At 36.9% G+C, this 19946-nt stretch overlaps 1 protein-coding gene across 13 annotated transcripts in view; it reads right to left on the bottom strand.

Annotated features, from left to right (window-relative positions):
- Positions 1–19946, bottom strand: part of EIF4G3 (eukaryotic translation initiation factor 4 gamma 3) — a 384972-nt gene that overhangs the window by 86083 nt on the left and 278943 nt on the right. For 9 of the 13 annotated variants that reach the window (XM_061184801.1, XM_061184802.1, XM_061184803.1 and 6 more), the window contains 5 exons: positions 11162–11250; positions 6502–6748; positions 3796–3929; positions 1956–2075; positions 1453–1563 (listed from right to left, as the gene is read on the bottom strand). In XM_061184801.1, the coding sequence (XP_061040784.1) occupies positions 1453–1563; positions 1956–2075; positions 3796–3929; positions 6502–6748; positions 11162–11250 (701 nt within the window). The remainder of the gene's footprint in view (positions 1–1452; positions 1564–1955; positions 2076–3795; positions 3930–6501; positions 6749–11161; positions 11251–19946) is intronic. The other 4 variants (XM_061184804.1, XM_061184796.1, XM_061184797.1 and 1 more) reach the window with 1 other exon arrangement.

Genomic DNA, 19946 nt, shown 5'->3' with positions numbered 1-19946 from the left:
TACTTGCATTAAGACAACATATTAATATTACCTTGATTAATCAAAATAATTCCACTTAAAAATTAGCTTGTGGCACATGACAAAGCTATGCAAAGAAAGTGAATTAAACAAAGCACATTTTTTTGGAGACACTATAAATTATTGATAATGGCTCATTTCCTGTCACATTACTTTGCACCAAATAACCCATTTATCTGATATATGCAGGCACATAAATTATTGGGCAAACATACATTGTGATAGTTACTTTTAAAACTCCTTTTCTAATTTCAGTATTTTGAGAGAGATATAGTTATTCTTAATTCATAGTATTTCCTTTATGCTATACCTGATTATTAGACAATAGCAAGCTGATAATGGAAAGTGACAGTATACACGGGAAGAGGAGATGCCGGAATTCATATCTTCTGTGACTAACATATGAACAAAATTGAGCAACATGATAACCACAGATATTAACCAGGGAATAATCAAAATGGCATCAACATTATTTCAAATGTTTGGCAAAACAAAGATATAAACCGAAACCAGAACTAAAACAAACGTTAACAAATATAAATTTAACCCACCAACAAGGGAAATAATGCTGAAAAACAAGGTATAAAATGGTTTCTAGAAAGCTGCTTTCTAAGACTCTCTAGTGTGGAAATTCAAACATTTAGAAAAAATTTTAATTTGGTATTTAGAGAAATTAGATAAACATTAAATTTCAAACCTGTGTGAGAACAGAGTATTATATACACAGAGGTCTTTAAGATGGTGATGCTCAATAAAAAGTATGCTTCAAATTAAGATTTTCTGTAGGTTTTACTGTATAAAGCCTCCAACACGGTGCAGACCTTCAAGTATTTTCAATCAGGGTTTGGCTGCAGGCAAATAATTCAAATAATTCAAATGTCTACCAAGTGTCATTTGTTTTCAGACAGTGTAGTCTTATTTCAAAGCAGGTTTCAAAAGTTGCCATTCCAGAAATAAAAAGGTGATGGGGAAATAAAAAATGTCACCTTATATAAAAATATTTTTACAAACATAAAATAAAGTAGTGTAAACAGGGTGATCCACAAATGTACATCAAACCCCAAGCTCCTTCAGAACTTCAGATTAAGTGTTCTCTATGCCATTCCAACTTGGGAAAAAGAGGTATTCACATCACTGGCAACTTTACCCCATGCTTTCTGTAAGTCTACAAAGCATGGAGTAGGCAGAGCCTGCCAAATTCTGCATAGTGCAGTGCCCCAGCATAACTCCATTGGTGATGCCACTTCCACCGCTGAAGAGCCTGCCACTGGGGGTGTAAAGGCAATGTGCAGTTTACCAACTGCACTCTTTTGTACATATCATTTTTTCATATTTTGACTTCACAACCTACAGTAAATGAGAAGAGTAAAACAGAAAATATAACACCACAGACTACTGTTTTTTTGTTTGTTTTTTTTTAAAGATTCAGCGCACCCCTAGAGGCAGGCTCTTCAGGGGTGGGTGAGACATCCCCAGTGGAGTGCAAGTTGGGGCTTTGCTCTGTTCCAGAATTGGCAATCCATGCCTGCTCTGCACTTTGCAAATCTGTAGAAACAAAGACAAAGAGATGACCATTAGCTGAATGTCATCAGAGACCTCTAGTGTATATATCAGGACACCTCAAGACAGAACAGGAATCCTATTCAAGGTTGGCTCTATTTTTAACCCATTTGCAGGTCTTTTCAACTGCAAAAATATGAAAAAAAAATCGAGACCAAATTAATGCAGACCAGCTTCTTTCAAGTAAAGATGACTCAAGTGTATTCTTTATTTGTTTTAATATTAGTATGGAAAGGATAGTCTTCGCCTCTTCTACTTCTTCTTCTTGATAAGAAGAATCAAGGAATAAAAGCTGCTTGCTCTCTTGCCGTTAGACAAGATGACATGAAGTCTATGACAGTTTCTAACTAACTGGGTTGTAGGGAACTTGCACTTACAGGTACACCTCTTCCACCAGGGGCTTGCCTTCCAAAATCTGCAAAGGCTGGAGTAAAGTCTGGTCCTCGAGGTAAAATCCGAGGATCCAGAGTTCGCATTGGCAATTTCGGTTGGTTGATCTGCACAAAGAAACAAAGGAAAGCTTAACACAAGTTCCAGAGCATTCAGTGCCACGAAGATAAAAACTTAGACTGAAAAGTTATGTCAGCTGAAAAGACAAGCACTGGCTTTTTGAGCCAGTGGGAGTCCAATCTGAATCCTGATAGATTCTCCTGGGCTAGCCACAGAGCCCTTAGTCAACAATGGGTTTTTGGTTCCCTGGGAATGATTAGGCCTACAATTCCCAAGGGGAGGCTAGACAATCAGTGGACTGGTTCACTAGATACTTAGGACCAGTAGAATGGCACAAGACAAGCTATTTTGAGAACTTATGAACTAGGGTCAAATTTTGGAATCTTTTTCCAGGATCATCAAAGCACTTGCCTCGAAGAAACCTGATATTGCTCCTTTTGGTTTTGATGCTGTTGACTTACGGTTAGTAAAGGATGTATTTTGAGTGGACAACAAATCTCAAAAGGAGATAAGTTTCACGTATTATGACTCATTTAATTTTCCTTTTTTTTTTTGTTTTTGGTTGCGCCGCACCCCTTGCGGGATCTTAGTTCCCTGACCAGGGATTGAACCTGGGCCCTGGCAGTGAAAGTGCCGAGTCCCAACCACTGGACTGCCAGGGAATTCCCTATGATAACTCAGTTAAAATCTCACTTTGTCTGCCATGTTAATCGGAGATATCTGGCTTTGTATAGGCGTATAATGTGACTATACCCTCAGCAAAGCTAAGTGGCTCAGTGAGAAATCAACTCATGATTGGCCAAAGTCAGAAACAGATAAGGTAGGAAGACAGGAAGGAATATCTTCTAAGACGATAATCTAATTCAGTGGGTATAACAAAACTTGCCCTCTGAGGTACCGAAGTAGTTTCAAATTAGTACCACCAATCATTCAACTGTCCTCATGTTAGTACCTAACAGAGAGGACTCAGCAAGAGAAATAAAACAATCTGTTGCTATAACAGAATAAAATAATATAAATAAGGTCTGGAAAAGCAGCTGCTGGAAATCCCAATAAGAACTGTACCTCATTCTGTAACAAAGTTACCGTCTACACTTTAATTAGGGATTAACAGTTCCTCTATAAAATGAGAGCTTAGTCACTAGAACTGGTTCATCATTGATTTACATGAAATTATTTGGGCAGATATACACCTGACTTTACATCTTTTAATTTAATAAACAGATGAAATAATCACTGACTGGACTAATTTTCTGTATGCACCATTAAGAACAGATGTAAAGAGAAAGGGTGCCTATTTATTTGCACAGGTTAAAGACTAATCCTCCTATAAGTATCTCTTAGGGAAATTTTGAGTTATACACTATTTGAATTATGTTAACTCCCACTGAAGTTTGATCTGCCAAATACTTTCCTAGGTTTCTGACCTAACCTCAATACCATTCTAATTCCCTATTGAGGTTTTAGAACAGTGGGGAAAGATAGGTATATTAGCCCAACAGACACAGTTTCTACCACATCACTAGGAAACAGCCATAATAAGCTGACAATAAATTTTAAAACTTTACCCCTCAAATATGAGCCAAACCCCACAATTACTGTAATCTATAATAAACCCAAAACCCAACAAGGCTTAATTAAACATTTAATTCAAATGCCATTTGGTCTAACAATTTCTAAGAATTGCTCACACTTCACATATTTGCACTGACAGTTAAAAACATTTCCCACCAAAAAGACATAGCTTTCTCTGAGTGCTCAGCTTACCTTGTCAAGAACCACATCACTGATGGGAGGCAGGCCCTCTGGTTTCTGAATACATGCTGGCATGAACTGGAAATCCAGCAAAAACTCCCTGTCATACTGCTTCTTGCCTTCAGTATCAGCAGGCTTCCAGGATTCTAAAAAGAGGAATGCAGGCAGACAACTGTCTATAAGGTCATTATATGTATATCCAGTAAGAGTATAAGCTGATTGCAATATTTTACTTTATCTCATCAGATACAAACAAAGCCACCAAGGAAACACTGAGCTTCAGTCAGAAAATGTCATATAAAGATTTAAACTGTTATTTGTTCTTTTATCCCCTTCTGGATACCTTTGAATAGTAAAGTAATCTGAAGTAAGGTGCTATAGGAACCATTTCATTTACACATTAAGCAGCCTTTGGTCAGGGACATGTAATAATCCTCATTAAATAAACTACCAAGCCTTTTTTTTAAATACAATTTTTAAAGGTTATACTCCATTTGCAGTTATTACAAAATATTGGCTCTATTCCCCATGTTGTACAATACATCCTGTAGCCTATCTTACACCCAGTAGTTTGTACATAATAATACTCTTGGTTTCCTGGAAAAGAAGGATACTTTGTATGTTCACTTGGAAATGTTACTTTGGAGGGAAAAAAAAAAAAAGGTAAAAGGATGTAAAACACAAAAGCAAATAACTTATTAAAGATTCTGAAAAGTCTAAGCAGCCTATAGATTATTTTCCCTGATTACAGTTTAATCTGAAGAAAACAAAGTAATATACTTGCTTACTGAGCCGACTAGACTGGAAAAGCACATATCTTTGTCCAAAAATCTTGTCACTAAACATATTCTTAGCTAATATTTTTAATATGAATTTTAAATTAGTTCTTTGCCACAGCACTTACTTTGCTACTATTACTATTGTTTCAGCTATCATTACTCACAATCCTACTATCATTATATAAAGTTGGAGAATTTCTTGAAATTTTTATTGGATAATAAAAGCAAGTCACAGTTTTTTCTTTTTTTTTTTTTTTAAATTTTTTATTTAATTTTTTCTTTTAATTAACAAAACACTCATCAAAATCAGGCCCCAGATCACTTCATGACAGGACACTGGATCCTTCTTTATATTAGTGGTTCCTAATATACAAGTCATAGACTCACTGATGGTCTGTGAGAATTTTACAGATATTTTATTACCATATTATATTTATTAAAATATATACAGTTTATTAGGATCTAAATTTTAAATTGCCCTTTTCCTCAGTTACTGCTAGTGTATATTACTGGGGCAAAGGGCAGTTAGTTGATCAATATAGTTAGGGTCTATAGTTGTGCACTTTTTCCTTGCCAAACTAAAGTTTAAAAATATAATTTATACAGTCCTAAAAATGACAAGAGTCCTTCAATCCCTGCACAAGGATTGGTGGTAGCCCAAGTGCTTGGCAGTATAAGCCTGGATCTTTAGAAGAAGTGTCAGTATATTGAGCTTTAAAACTTTACCACTCAAATCTGAGCCAAACCCCCCAATTACTGTAATCTATAATAAACCCCAAACCCAACAATGCTTAATTAAACATTTAATTCAAATGCCATTTGGTCTAACAATTTCTAAGAATTGCTTAGAAATTTAAACAAAATTTACAATAGCCTAACCTTAAAATTTCATAAAGGTCATTAGGAGTACAGTTCACTGGTAGTGTTTTCACTAAATATAAGTGATCAGTATATTAAGGTGGGATCGATGAAGGGCTTTCAAACATTTTTGACTACAACTCACAGTAAGAAATATAGTGATTTCATGACTCTGAGCAAACACATATATAAATGAAATTAAAAGTTTAAAAAAACGATACTTCCCTTAGTGCATGTAATGCACTGACAATTTTTATTCTATTCTCCTTTTTAAAAAATGTTGGTTATAACTTACTAAATTAATTTCACAACCTATTAAATCGGTTAAAACCAGAAGTTTGAAAAACACTGGTCGAGATTATTTTTGAGGCCTGATATTTTACATTCAAACACTACCTCGTGCGGACGTCACTTTAGATTTGGCAGACTAAGAAAAACTTTTCACCTAACCCAAATTTTCTACCTTTCCCCACATGTCCACACCAAATATCCATAAATCTCAAAGTTAACCATGGTTTATATAGTATTAGGACAGAGGTTTAGTGCATTTGACGGTGTCTAAAGGTGAAAGATCCTCTAGGGTTTATCACATATTTCATAGGGCACTTCCCATACCACAGGTGCTTAATAACTTAGTCATACTGCTTCCAACTGCCTACTGGCGTTCAGCTCTACAGAGTGAGTTCTATCAACAAACTAAGTTCAAGGTTTGTGAAATGACAAGTACACTATCTCAAGGAACACGGCCATCATATCTGAAATATCTCTTTCAATTAAAATGAAAAAATTAAATTTCTCTTGTCGAATTCTACCAACCTAGCACTGATTTCCTTTGCCAGCTGCTCCTCCAATGCCAGTGAAAGCAGAATACCAGCATCAGATATCACTTCCGCCAACATAGGACTCTCTGGATTTGCTAGCTACTAACGCCCGCCTGCTGATCTATTCTGTAAATATTACATTGTGATGAGCCTCTTCCTTCCATCCAATATTTCTTCATGAGGAGGCAACATTTCTCTAAGTTGCAGTACAGTGAAGGAGAGAAGGAAAGACACACACAGGAAGACAGGGATAAACTTACCTGATTTAAATGGGAATGTGACCCCTTCACCAGAACTATCAGTGAAGCCTGAATTAGCATCTATTCCTTCACCCTCAGAAACACTCTCAGCACCATTACGTACAGGCTCAGCTTCTTCTCCATTTTCTTCCACAGTTTTCACATTTTTTAGGTCAGAGGGGTCTCTTTCAGGATGAAACCCTTGGCTCATTTTATCCTGTTCAGATTCAAGTACTTTGTCACCTGAAAGCTCCTCTTCAGCTTTAGGCTAAAGCATAAATGAACACAGAGGTTATATTCTTTTCACTGTGTGTAAATACACAGGAAGACCCACATTTATCCCCTCAAAAAGCATAGGAAAACATGTCACTCAAGATAAGGATGTCTGTGTTCAGTATATGGTACTAAAATGGTAAGTTTATTTAAAACACTTTTCTCATTTCATGTCCTGGGATAAAGCAGACAATTCAAATGGCTACTGAAATGCTTTAACATGACTAATGAAATCTAAATATACCAAAGGTTAAAAAGGAAAGAACTGTTAATCCTTGGAACTTGATGGACATGAAAGAGTTCTAGTCAGAATCTATATCAAGCACTATTACCCTTGCCACTAAAGCTCAGCAAATATAAAAAGAAACACACTAGAGGGTATTTTTTGTGCTGTCCTCTGGCTGTGAAACAGAGAGTTCAATGAATAGTTTAAAGTATGCTAAGTCCCACAAAGCTGACCATCGCTCACATTTAACAAGGAGGACACTTGTTAGTTAAAATCTATTTTGTTTACTGGTTCTTAGAATTCTCTGAGATTGTGACCTTGTTCAAATTATACATGGAAAAATGCTTGGAATATATTCCCCCAGGGAGAAATCTGGGTTCCAGGGCATCCTGTTTTTAAAAGGTAAAATCAAATTAAAGTTATTCACCAGATTATTTTTGACCATCTCAGTTTCAGATACAAAAAAAAAAAAAAAAAGTAATTCTTAAGGGCCATATCAGCCCTCAAAACTCCCTGAGGCAAAGTTCTCAAAGAACTTTAAGTCTTTCTTTTTCAAAGGGAAGCACTCTGAAAACAATCCTTTGGAAGAAGCTCTCAAAGGAAACAGCAATTTACCACAAATCCCAGTGGATAAATTCACACTAGGAGAGCCAAATTCGAGGCTCTATTGAATTGGTTGAACAGAGGATGGTATAAAAGGATGTCATATACACCAGGAAGTAGTCACCCAACTGATTTATGAAAAAAAATTTTTTTAATTAAAGAGTTACAAACCCTACTTTGTTATTAAGTATTATAACAGATATGATACTAATAAATTTTCTTCTACTAAAATCAGATCATGGGGAAAAGACGCTAAATTTTAAAATGTTACCAACAGAAACAGATGGTTTTTAGGCCTTGTTTCTAAAATGGAAATAAAAAGTTCATGCAAATACACTCCCTTCTCTCTCTCTCTCTCTCTCTCCCTTGTTCTTCCAACAGGAAGAGCACAGAAACCATCAAAAGAAAGACAGACATAAAAATTCCAAGAAAATAAAAGACGAAAATGATTTAGTTTTATAAAACATGGCAGAAAGTGAGGCATCTTTTATACTTTGAGACGAAACTGATCTACCAAGTTGGAATCATGAATTAGCAGCCTCACTTTTTCTTATTCTATACTCTACTATAGTCTAAACTCAAAACAACCTTGTAATACCACCTTATAATTAAGTACAGGTCATCAAGAAGATCTTTAATAATCTGGCATGTGAGTCTGTAAATGGTACTTAAACTTATTACAGAGCAGTATAACTACATTATACAATCATATAGAACTCTTATCATAGATCCTGTAAAATGTGAAAAAATGCTGTTTTAGAGAAAAAAATTTATTGAGTCATCTTCTCTGTACCTAAAACCAACAACAACAGACAATCTATTGTATATAAACAGAGGATGCACTACTTAAAAAGTCAATTTCTAACTGGAAAAAAAAAGTATAAAGAAACTTGGCCCATGAATGACAAACCATAATTCAGAGCACAAAGAATCAATGAGGTGTCTGAGGCACATTATTAGAAGGGATATTTTTCAAGGGAATCCACAAAAAAATTGCTGCATTAAATATTTATGATGATTATTTTTCCTTCAGCAGGATGAGCTCTACTCAATTAGTCTGTAAATGTCTAACAGTTCTTCAGTTGTTTACCCAGAAAACCAGATTGAAAAAAGAAAACACTTTATTGGCCAGACTGTCAAAGCAGAAACTTTTATAGGAACTTACTAAAACAAGAATTTAGTTGACAAAACTGCCTGCTTAATGCACAAGTTTTTTTTTTGTTTGTTTGTTTGTTTGTTTGTTTTAATTAATTTATTTATTTTTGGGTGTGTTGGGTCTTCGTTTCTGTGCGAGGGCTTTCTCTAGTTGCGGCAAGCGGGGGCCACTCTTCATCGCGGTGCGCAGGCCTCTCACTGTAGTGGCCTCTTGTTGCGGAGCACAGGCTCCAGACGCGCAGGCTCAGTAGTTGTGGCTCACGGGCCCATTTGCTCCGCGGCATGTGGGATCTTCCCAGACCAGGGCTCGAACCCGTGTCCCCTGCATTGGCAGGCAGATTCTCAACCACTGCGCCACCAGGGAAGCCCCAATGCACAAGTTTTTAAAGTGCTAGAAAATCAGATTGACAACTACATATGTAACGATCAATGAAATATCTTAAAAATTTAAAATAAATTTTAGGATGCCCTGACTAACAAGTTTAAGATGAATCATCCTTCAAGCTACCTTCCTAGGCTATAATTTAAAGAATTTGGTTAAGTACTTGCAATAATGTAACAACTCAATATATAGCCTAAAATATGCTGATACCTAAAACCCATTCTTTTAAAGGCTGAGAAAAATCTAAGAAAAGAAGACCTTGATGATCAGTGAAAAATGAAGACAGTGACAACCAATATTTACTAAACTACTCTGGTAAATGCTCAATTTTAGGAAAGACAAGGGAATAGGATTTCTGGAAAAAGTCTGTGTGCAAATGACCAAATATCTTTTTATTATACTTTTAAACTATAAGGTTAAGAAAAAAGTGATTGGTTCAAAATGAGTCCAAACAGTTCTTCTGTATGAAGAATAACAATCTAAAGCAGGTTTTAGCAAACTATGGCCCGTGGGCCAAATCTGGCTCCTCACCTGTTTTTGTATAGTGTGCAAGGTAAGGATGGTTTTTACACTTGTAATGGTGGAAAAACATTTCAAAGAAGAATATTTTATGATACGTGAATATTATATGAAATTCAAATTTCAATAAACTTTCACTGAAATACAGCCACTCATTCATTTGCACATTGTCTACGGTTGCTTTTGGGCTATAGCAGCAGAGTTGAGAAATTGTGACAGGGATCATATAGTCCACAAAGCCTGATAGTTACTTTACCATCTGGACCGTTATAGGAAAAGTTTGTCAACCCCGACCTGAAGATGAGGATGAATACTTGGAGGCACAGGAATAGTGACCTACCCATTTAATATTCAATAATGCTTTGAAAAACAGCCACAGGGCAAAGAAACACAAAGTATAATAGAACAAAGTGAATAAATAACAGCTGAATCTAAAGAGAAACCAGTCTGTGAAGCTCTTACAGCCATACCAGGAATGTATGCGATTCCCCTGCCTCTGGAAGGTATTTTATTCTTTGTAGGAGCAACATTTTCTTGTTCAGTTGCAATAGGAGTGTAGCAACTATTTGCACCTCTATAACTTACTGCCAATTCCTACGCCCTGATAACCATAATGAAATCACTCCCATGAAACATTTTAGTGGTTGCTATGGGACTAACTGTGACATCAACAGAGCATCATGTACGAGCAATGACAGGACAGGCAGAAGTAACAAAGGGGTACTATGAGCTGCCTGAAGGGGGTAATAATTATAACTAGCTAGAAAAGTTTTATGAAATAAATGCATTTAAAGTTATTTTAAAGTAATTTCTACATTTTAATGTTATCATCTTAAACATTGAATGAAAATTATTTTAATAAAGTAGATATAAGAAGAGCTCAAGAAGAAAAAAGCAACATAGAGATTGTTTATATTACTCTTCATTAAAAGCTTCAGTACATAAGACTAAGGATACTGAGATTAGACACTATGAAATTGGTAGAGCACTCCTTAGGACTAAATCTGCTCTTGAGTCTTCCTCACATCATGTCTTGGACCCGGTGTGTTGTATCCTACAGCGAAATCTGGCATGGCTTAGTTCAAATAGACAAACCATATGTGAAAAGTTATATTCCTGGGATTCAGGTAAAAGACAACAGATTCAAAATCAATTTCCTTAAAATATATCTGATGATTTCCACCAGCACTGCTAATAGGTATTTGAAAATAACCCTGTTTTTAAAAAACCAGATTAGTCTTTCCGTCTGCTTAATATAAGGAAAAAAATTAAACAATACTTATTTTTGCCACTTGAGAAGAGGTATTTTGGAACAGAGACAAGAATTCAATGAAATTGAACACGCTATTAACAATCTTTAAAAAATTCTGTAAATGGATTTAAAAAAAAAAAATCAGACCCTGAGCTTGATATACTTGCTTGGAAAACAGTATCTCAAGAAAAAGTTACAAACCCACACGTGTTTTAGGAAATGGCACCACTGTTCTGAAGATGAACTGAAGAGATTTACTGCTGCCCCTTACCTCCGATTCTGCCTCTAACAGCTCTTCACTGGTTCGGGTCCGATCTTTTGGTTTCTTCCACGTCTTTGGTGCAGTTATAGCTGTCTGAGCTGAAACAGAAAAGCAGACTGCCATTACTTCCCACTGCAAAGTTTGGAAACATTAGGTCTAAGTGATACCTGTGTTCAAATTTAGCAGAGAAAAAGAGGGCTTCCTCCACACTGAGGAGATAGATGGATGATAAAGTGAAGAACTGAGTAGCTGTGGCCCAAAGATGGCAATGGCAAATGTCTTAGGCACAAATTGGTCACATCAGTTCATATGGCCTTCAACCAGTGGCCTAAGTTCCTCCTATTTCATGGTTAGGACATACTGAGGTACATAACTCAGTATGAGGTGAGTATCTATATAAGAAACTGCCCTACCAGCCAATTCTAGACTTGGGCCTGGTTCTACTGTTAATCAACTATGTGATCATAAGCAAGTCACACTTCTCAGGCACCAGCATATTCAACTATAAAGTATAAGAGTAAGATTAGAAGATACCTAAGGTTCCTTTAAGCCACAAAAAATATTAAATTCCAGATTCTGGTTTTTTCTTAATGATTTTTTTTTTCTAATTTTATTTAGTTTTGGCTGTGTTTTGGGTCTTCATTGCTGCGCACAGGCTTTCTCTAGTTGCGGCGAGTGGGGGCTACTCTTCGTTGTGGTGCATGGGCTTCTCATTGCGGGGGCTTCTCTTGTTGCAGAGCACAGGCTCTAGGTGCACCGGCTTCATTAGTTGTGGCACGTGGGCTCAGTAGTTGTGGCTCATGGGCTCTAGAGCGCAGGCTCAATAGTTATGGCGCACGGGCTTAGTTGCTCTGAGGCATGTGGGAACTTCCTGGACTAGGGATGGAACCCGTGTCCCCTGTATTGGCAGGTGGATTCTTAACCACTGTGCAACCAGGGAAGTCCCAGATTCTGTTTTAAAAAGCTTTCTAGGGACTTCCCTGGTGGTCCAGTGGGTAAGACTCGCATTCCCAATGCAGGGGGCCCAGGTTTGATCCCTAGTCGGGGAACTAGATCCCAAACGCATGCCTCAACTAAGAGTCCACATGCCGCAGCAAAGATCCTGTGTGCCGCAACTAAGACCTGGAGCGGCCAAAAGAATTAAATAAATAAACAAACAAACAAATAAATAGACAAAAAAGCTTTCCAGACAACAAAAGGATACTTTGATTAAGATTTCATTAGATAGGCAGCACTTCTACAACATTCAGTTCTCACTTCACATCAATACTGTTGGCCTACCCTTTCATACTGCTGGGGTGAAAATTAAGGAAGAAACAGATAATTTTTTTTTTCTTTTTGGCCGTGCCACACAGCTTGCCGGATCTTAGTTCCCAGACCAGGGATCGAACCTGGGGCCCCAGCAGTGAGAGCACCTAGTCCCAACCACTGGACTGCCAGGGAATTCGCAGAAACATAGTTTTTATTGAATTATTCTATTGTACCAGAAGTTTTAGATGGAAAGTTAAGCTTACAAAGGATTTTTAAAATTTATTTGGCTTACAGATTCCACAAAATCATTCAACACTTGGATGTACAATTTAATGATAATTTAAACATCACATAGCAAATAGAATATATTAAAAGGATCCCACAAAAGGAATAAACACAAAGCTGAAGGGAACCATCTAATCTGATTCCTTACAGAAATAAAAGATCTCATTGAGACTAAACCAACTAATCTCTCTGGGGCAGGTTCAAATCTTTTTTGGAAGAACAGTAGAATATAAACAGTCACACTGGTCTGGGGAACAAGGAAAAGGAGACATTTAACCATCTTCTCAAAATTACTGCACCATCATAAAAATACTCTGTAAATCTCCTTTGTTACACACACCTCAAACCAATTTGTCTTTATCCTTCCCTTCACAGACCATAAGGAACAATAAAGCATTATTAGACCAACTGTTATTCTTCCTTTGTGGCCTACCAAGGTAAACCATTTTCTCAAAGTACGGAACTCAGATTATGGTAACTATGGGTGGGTTTAAATTCGCTGTTGCCTCACAGTCTTATGATGAATATGTATATTCATGTATTCATATATGTGGTATGTGGTGGTCTCTTTTCAATTTTAATGAATCTTTTGATTTTATATAACCAGTCCATTTTATATGCATCTCTCTGAAATGCTTCTGATTAATTCTGCTTCCACAAAAGAAACCTTTTTAAGAGTTATAGAGAGTTTGAGGAAACTGTACATTTAAATTAACATTTTGTTTCATATATGCATGAATTCAGCTCTAATTTCCATTCATGGAAAAGGGGAAGACTACTTTCTGGAAGATTTGTTAAGACGAAACACAAACTCAGGAGTAGTTTCCTCTAAACAAAAAAACCGAAGATGTAGACAAACTTTTCCTTCAAAGCTGTTATCAAATGTACCCAACCCCAAAACATTAAACAAAACATTTCTTCCATGGGTAACATAACACATATAACATGCTTTTTAAAAATTAGCTACGTACACAGCAAGAATTGTTACTCTGTTCAAGTGGTTAAAGTTTTGATTTAAAGCAATAATTCACAAAAAGAGCTGAGAGAAAGCACACACCTCTTTAGGAGATACTCAGTCCTTTAAAAAACTGGACACAGATACACACCTAGTGTCTAGTGAGATTGTGATATACAACCCCTCTCCTACCATTACTGATGGAGAGGTGCAGTAACCTTCGGTGTGCTAGAGTAGGGAGAAGAAGAGGTAGGCGACAAGGGAGGGAGGAAGCAAGGGAGGGAGAGACACAGAGACAGAAACACCAACTGCCAGATTTAAAGGACAATTAATACCAAGTTAGCTAGAAGAAGGGAAGTAAATTTAACATACTGTCTCAGATTTGTTCTTTCCTTTCTAGTCCATTGCCAATGCCTATACCTTAATTAGGCCCTTAATACTGCACTGATTTAACAAGAGATAGTCTCAACTCACTGCCTCCATTTTCTTATTTTAACATATCATGTGCAATACTGCCTGAATTACGGCCTCTCTAAAGAATTGATTTGATTGGTTATTCTTCTACTTAAAATATTCCTTAAGGCATTATCCATAGTGCCAAGCAAAGTTCCTTACACTGGGTAGGCGTTCAAATTTGCTGACTGAACAAATGACAGCAGCTCTCTGTTAAAAGAGGTACTACCAACATTCCCAAGACAAAGACAAATTCTTTCTCCCTTGTCTTGCATTAAAGCACCACAGGAAAAGTGACAATCTCTGGATAAGATTCATAATTACCTGAATTTAGAGATGCCTAAAGAAGCCTCCCCAACTCTCCATAAGAATTCAACTCTTAGAGGCACATTGAATTTCTACTACTTTAAAATCCAGAATAAGTAAATTCCAACAGGAGAGCAATGCTATGATTTCAAGATTTTTGCAAATTTTTACATTATTGGCAGGAAAATGTTTTCCCTCTAGCTCTTTTTATGAAATGACTAATATATAAATTCTGAAAAATATTTGGGACACAGACAAGTTTAATCACTGGGTTTTAATAAACAAACGGGATCAGGAAACTTGCACAAACCTCTTAGATAGCCTCATCCACCAGAGGGCAGACAGCAGAAGCAAGAAGAACTACAATCCTGCAGCCTGTGGAACAAAAACCACATTCACAGAAAGATAGACAAGATGAAAAGGCAGAGGGCTATGTACCAGATGAAGGAACAAGATAAAACCCCAGAAAAACAACCAAATGAAGTGGAGATAGGCAACCTTCCAGAAAAAGAATTCAGAATAATGATAGTGAAGATGATCCAGGACCTCGGAATAAGAATGGAGGCAAAGATCAAGAAGATGCAAGAAATGTTTAACAAAGACCTAGAAGAATTAAAGAACAAACAAACAGAGATGAACAATACAATAACTAAAATGAAAAATACACTAGAAGGAATCAATAGCAGAATAACTGAGGCAGAAAAACGGATAAGTGACCTGGAAGACATAATGGTGGAATTCACTGCTATGCAACAGAATAAAGAAAAAAGGATGAAAAGAAATGAAGACAGCCTAAGTGACCTCTGGGACAACATTAACCACAACAACATTCGCATTACACGGGTCCCAGAAGGAGAAGAGAGAGAGGAAGGACCCGAGAAAATATGTGAAGAGATTATAGTCAAAAACTTCCCTAACATGGGAAAGGAAATAGCCACCCAAGTCCAGGAAGAGCAGAGAGTCCCAGGCAGGATAAAATCAAGGAGAAACACGCCAAGACACATAGCAATCAAACTGGCAAAAATTAAAGACAAAGAAAAACTACTGAAAGCAGCAAGGGAAAAACAACAAACAACATACAAGGGAACTCCCATAAGGTTAACAGCTGATTTCTCAGCAGAAACTCTACAAGCCAGAAGAGAGTGGCATGATACACTTAAAGTGATGAAAGGGAAGAACCCACAACCAAGATTACTCTACCCAGCAAGGATCTCATTCAGATTTGATGGAGAAATCAAAAGCTTTACAGACAAGCAAAAGCTAAGAGAATTCAGCACCACCAAACCAGCTCTACAACAAATGCTAAAGGAACTTCTCTAAGTGGGAAACACAAGAGAAGAAAAGGACCTACAAAAACAAACCCAAAACAATTAAGAAAATGGTAACAGGAACATACATATCGATAATTACCTTACAGGTGAATGGATTAAATGCTCCAACCAAAAGATGCAGGCTGGCTGAATGGATACAAAAACAAGACCCATATATATGCTGTCAACAAGAGACCCACTTCAGACCTAGGGACACATACAGACTGAAAGTGAGGGGATGGAAAGAGATATTCCATGCAAATGGAAATCAAAAGAAAGCTGGGGTAGCAATACTCATATCAGATAAAATAGACTTTAAAATAAAGAATGTTACAAGAGACAACAAAGGACACTACATAATGATCAAGGGATCAATCCAAGAAGAAGATATAACAATTATAAATATATATGCACCCAACATAGGAGCAGCTCAATACATAAGGCAACTGCTAACAGCTATAAAAGAGGAAATCGACAGTAACACAATAATAGTGGGGGACTTTAACACCTCATGTACACCAATGGACAGATCATCCAGACAGAAAATTAATAAGGAAACACAAGCTTTAAGTGACACAATAGACCAGATAGATTTAATTGATATTTATAGGACATTCCATCCAAAAACAGCAGATTACACTTTCTTCTCAAGTGCACACGGAACATTCTCCAGGATAGATCACATCTTGGGTCACAAATCAAGCCTCAGTAAATTTAAGAAAATTGAAATCATATCAAGCATTCTTTTCTGACCACAACGCTATGAGATTAGAAATCAATTACAGGGAAAAAAAGGTAAAAAACACAAACACATGGAGGCTAAACAATACGTTACTAAATAACCAAGAGATCACTGAAGAAATCAAAGAGGAAATCAAAAAATACCTAGAGATAAATGACAATGAAAACACGACGATCCAAAACCTATGGGATGCGGCAAAAGCAGTTCTAAGAGGGAAGTTTATAGCTATACAAGCCTACCTCAAGAAACAAGAAAAATCTCAAATAAACAATCTAACCTTACACCTAAAGGATCTAGAGAAAGAAGAACAAACAAAACCCAAAGTTAGCAGAAGGAAAGAAATCATAAAGATCAGAGCAGAAATAAATGAAATAGAAACAAACAAAACAATAGCAAAGATCAATAAAACTAAAAGCTGGTTCTTTGAGAAGATAAACAAAATTGATAAACCATTAGCCAGACTCATCAAGAAAAAGAGGGAGAGGACTCAAATCAGTGAAACTAGAAATGAAAAAGGAGAAGTTACAACAGACACTGCAGAAATACAAAGCATCCTAAGAGACTACTACAAGCAACTCTATGCCAATAAAATGGACAACCTGGAAGAAATGGACAAATTCGTAGAAAGGTATAACCTTCCAAGACTGAACCAGGAAGAAATAGAAAATATGAACAGACCAATCACAAGCACTGAAATTGAAACTGTGATTAAAAATCTTCCAACAAACAAAAGTCCAGGACCAGAGGGCTTCACAGGTGAATTCTATCAAACATTTAGAGAAGAGCTAACACCCATCCTTCTCAAACTCTTCCAAAAAATTGCAGAGGAAGGAACACTCCCAAACTCATTCTATGAGGTCACCATCACCCTGATACCAAAACCAGAAAAAGATACTACAAAAAAAGAAAATTACAGACCAATATCACTGACGAATAGAGATGCAAAAATCCTCAACAAAATACTAGCAAACAGAATCCAACAACATATTAAAAGGATCATACACCATGATCAAGTGGGATTTATCCCAGGGATGCAAGGATTCTTCAATATACGCAAATCAATCAATGTGATACACCATATTAACAAATTGAAGAATAAAAACCATATGATCATCTCAATAGATGCAGAAAAGGCTTTTGACAAAATTCAACACCCATTTATGATAAAAACTCTCCAGAAAGTGGGCATAGAGGGAACCTACCTCAACATAATAAAGGCCATATATGACAGACCCACGGCAAACATCATTCTCAATGGTGAAAAACTGAAAGCATTTCCTCTAAGATCAGGAACGAGACAAGGATGTCCACTCTCACCACCATTATTCAACATAGTGTTGGAAGTCCTAGCCACGGCAATCAGAGAAGGAAAAGAAATAAAAGGAATACAAATTGGAAAAGAAGAAGTAAAACTGTCACTGTTTGCAGATGACATGATACTATACAGAGAGAATCCTAAAGATGTCACCAGAAAACTACTAGAGCTAATTAATGAAGTTGGTAAAGTTGCAGGATACAAAATTAATGCACAGAAATCTCTTGCATTCCTATACACTAATGATGAAAAAGCTGAAAGAGAAATTAAGGAAACACTCCCATTTACCATTGCAACAAAAAGAATAAAATAGGTAGGAATAAACCTACCCAGGGAGACAAAAGACCTGTATGCAGAAAACTATAAGACACTGATGAAAGAAATTAATGATGATACCAACAGATGGAGAGATATACCATGTTCTTGGATTGGAAGAATCAATATTGTGAAAATGACTCTACTACCCAAAGCAATCTACAGAGTCAATGCAATCCCTATCAAATTACCAATGGCATTTTTTACGGAAATAGAACAAAAAATCTTAAAATTTGTATGGAGACACAAAAGACCCCGAATAGCCAAAGTGGTCTTGAGGGAATAAAACGGAGCTGGAGGAATCAGACTCCCTGACTTCAGACTATACTAACTACAAAGCTACAGTAATCAAGACAATATGGTACTGGCACAAAAACAGAAATATAGACCAATGGAACAAGATAGAGAGCCCAGAGATAAACCCACACACCTATGGTTAACTAATCTATGACAAAGGAGGCAAGGATATACAATGGAGAAAAGACAGTCTCTTCAATAAGTGGTGCTGGAAAACTGGACAGCTACATGTAAAAGAATGAAATTAGAACACTCCCTCACACCATACACAAAAATAAACTCAAAATGGATTAAAGACCTTAATGTAAGACCAGACACTATAAAACTCCTACAGGAAAACATAGAACACTCTTTGACATAAATCACAGCAAGATCTTTTTTGACCTACCTCCTAGAGTAACGGAAATAAAAACAAAAATAAACAAATGGGACCTCATGAAACTTAAAAGCTTTTGCACAGCAAAGGAAAGTATAAACAAGACGAAAAAACAACACTCAGAATGAGAGAAAATATCTGCAAATGAAGCAACTGACAAAGGATTAATCTCCAAAATACATAAACAGCTCATGCAGCTCAATATTAAAAAAACAACCCAATCCAAAAATGGGGAAAAGACCTAAATAGACATTTCTCCAAAGAAGACATACAGATGGCCAAGAAGCACATGAAAAGATGCTCAACATCACTAATTATTAGAGAAATGCAAATCAAAACTACAATGAGGTAACACCTCACACCAGTTAGAATGGGCACCATCAGAAAATCTACAAACAAATGCTGGAGAGGGTGTGGAGAAAAGGGAACCCTCTTGCACTGTTGGTGGGAATGTAAATTGATACAGCCACTATGAAGAACAGTATGGAGGTTCCTTAAAAAACTAAAAATAGAATTACCATATGACCCAGCAATCCCACTACTGGGCATATACCCTGAGAAAACCATAATTCAAAAAGACACATGCACCCCAATGTTCATTGCAGCACTATTTACAATAGCCAGGTCTTGGAAGCAATGTAAATGCCCATCGACAGACGACTGGATAAAAAAGATGTGGTATATATATACAATGGAATATTACTCAGCCATAAAAAGGAACGAAATTAGGTCATTTGTAGAGACGTGGATGGATCTAGAGACTGTCATACAGAGTGAAGTAAGTCAGGAAGAGAAAAACAAATATCGTAGTTTTTTTAATTGTATTTTTAAAATAAATTTATTTATTTATTTATATTTATTTTTGGCTGTGTTGGGTCTTCGTTTCTGTGCGAGGGGCTTCTCCAGTTGCGGCGAGTGGGGGCCACTATTCATCGCGGTGTGCGGGCCTCTCACTGTCGCGGCCTCTCCCGTTGTGGAGCACAGGCTCCAGACGCGCAGGCTCAGTAGTTGTGGCTCAAGGGCTTAGTCGCTCCGCGGCATCTGGGATCTTCCCAGACCAGGGCTCGAACCCGTGTCCCCTGCATTGGCAGGCAGATTCTTAACCACTGCGCCACCAGGGAAGCCCCAAATATCGTATATTAACGCATATATGTGGAACCTAGAAAAACGGTACAGATGAACCGGTTTG

Source organism: Eubalaena glacialis, chromosome 3 (assembly GCF_028564815.1).
Source record: "Eubalaena glacialis isolate mEubGla1 chromosome 3, mEubGla1.1.hap2.+ XY, whole genome shotgun sequence".
Taxonomy (NCBI): Eukaryota; Metazoa; Chordata; class Mammalia; order Artiodactyla; family Balaenidae; genus Eubalaena; species Eubalaena glacialis.
The sequence above is the reverse complement of the archived record's forward strand: the minus strand, read 5'-3'. Positions and strand labels throughout refer to the sequence as shown.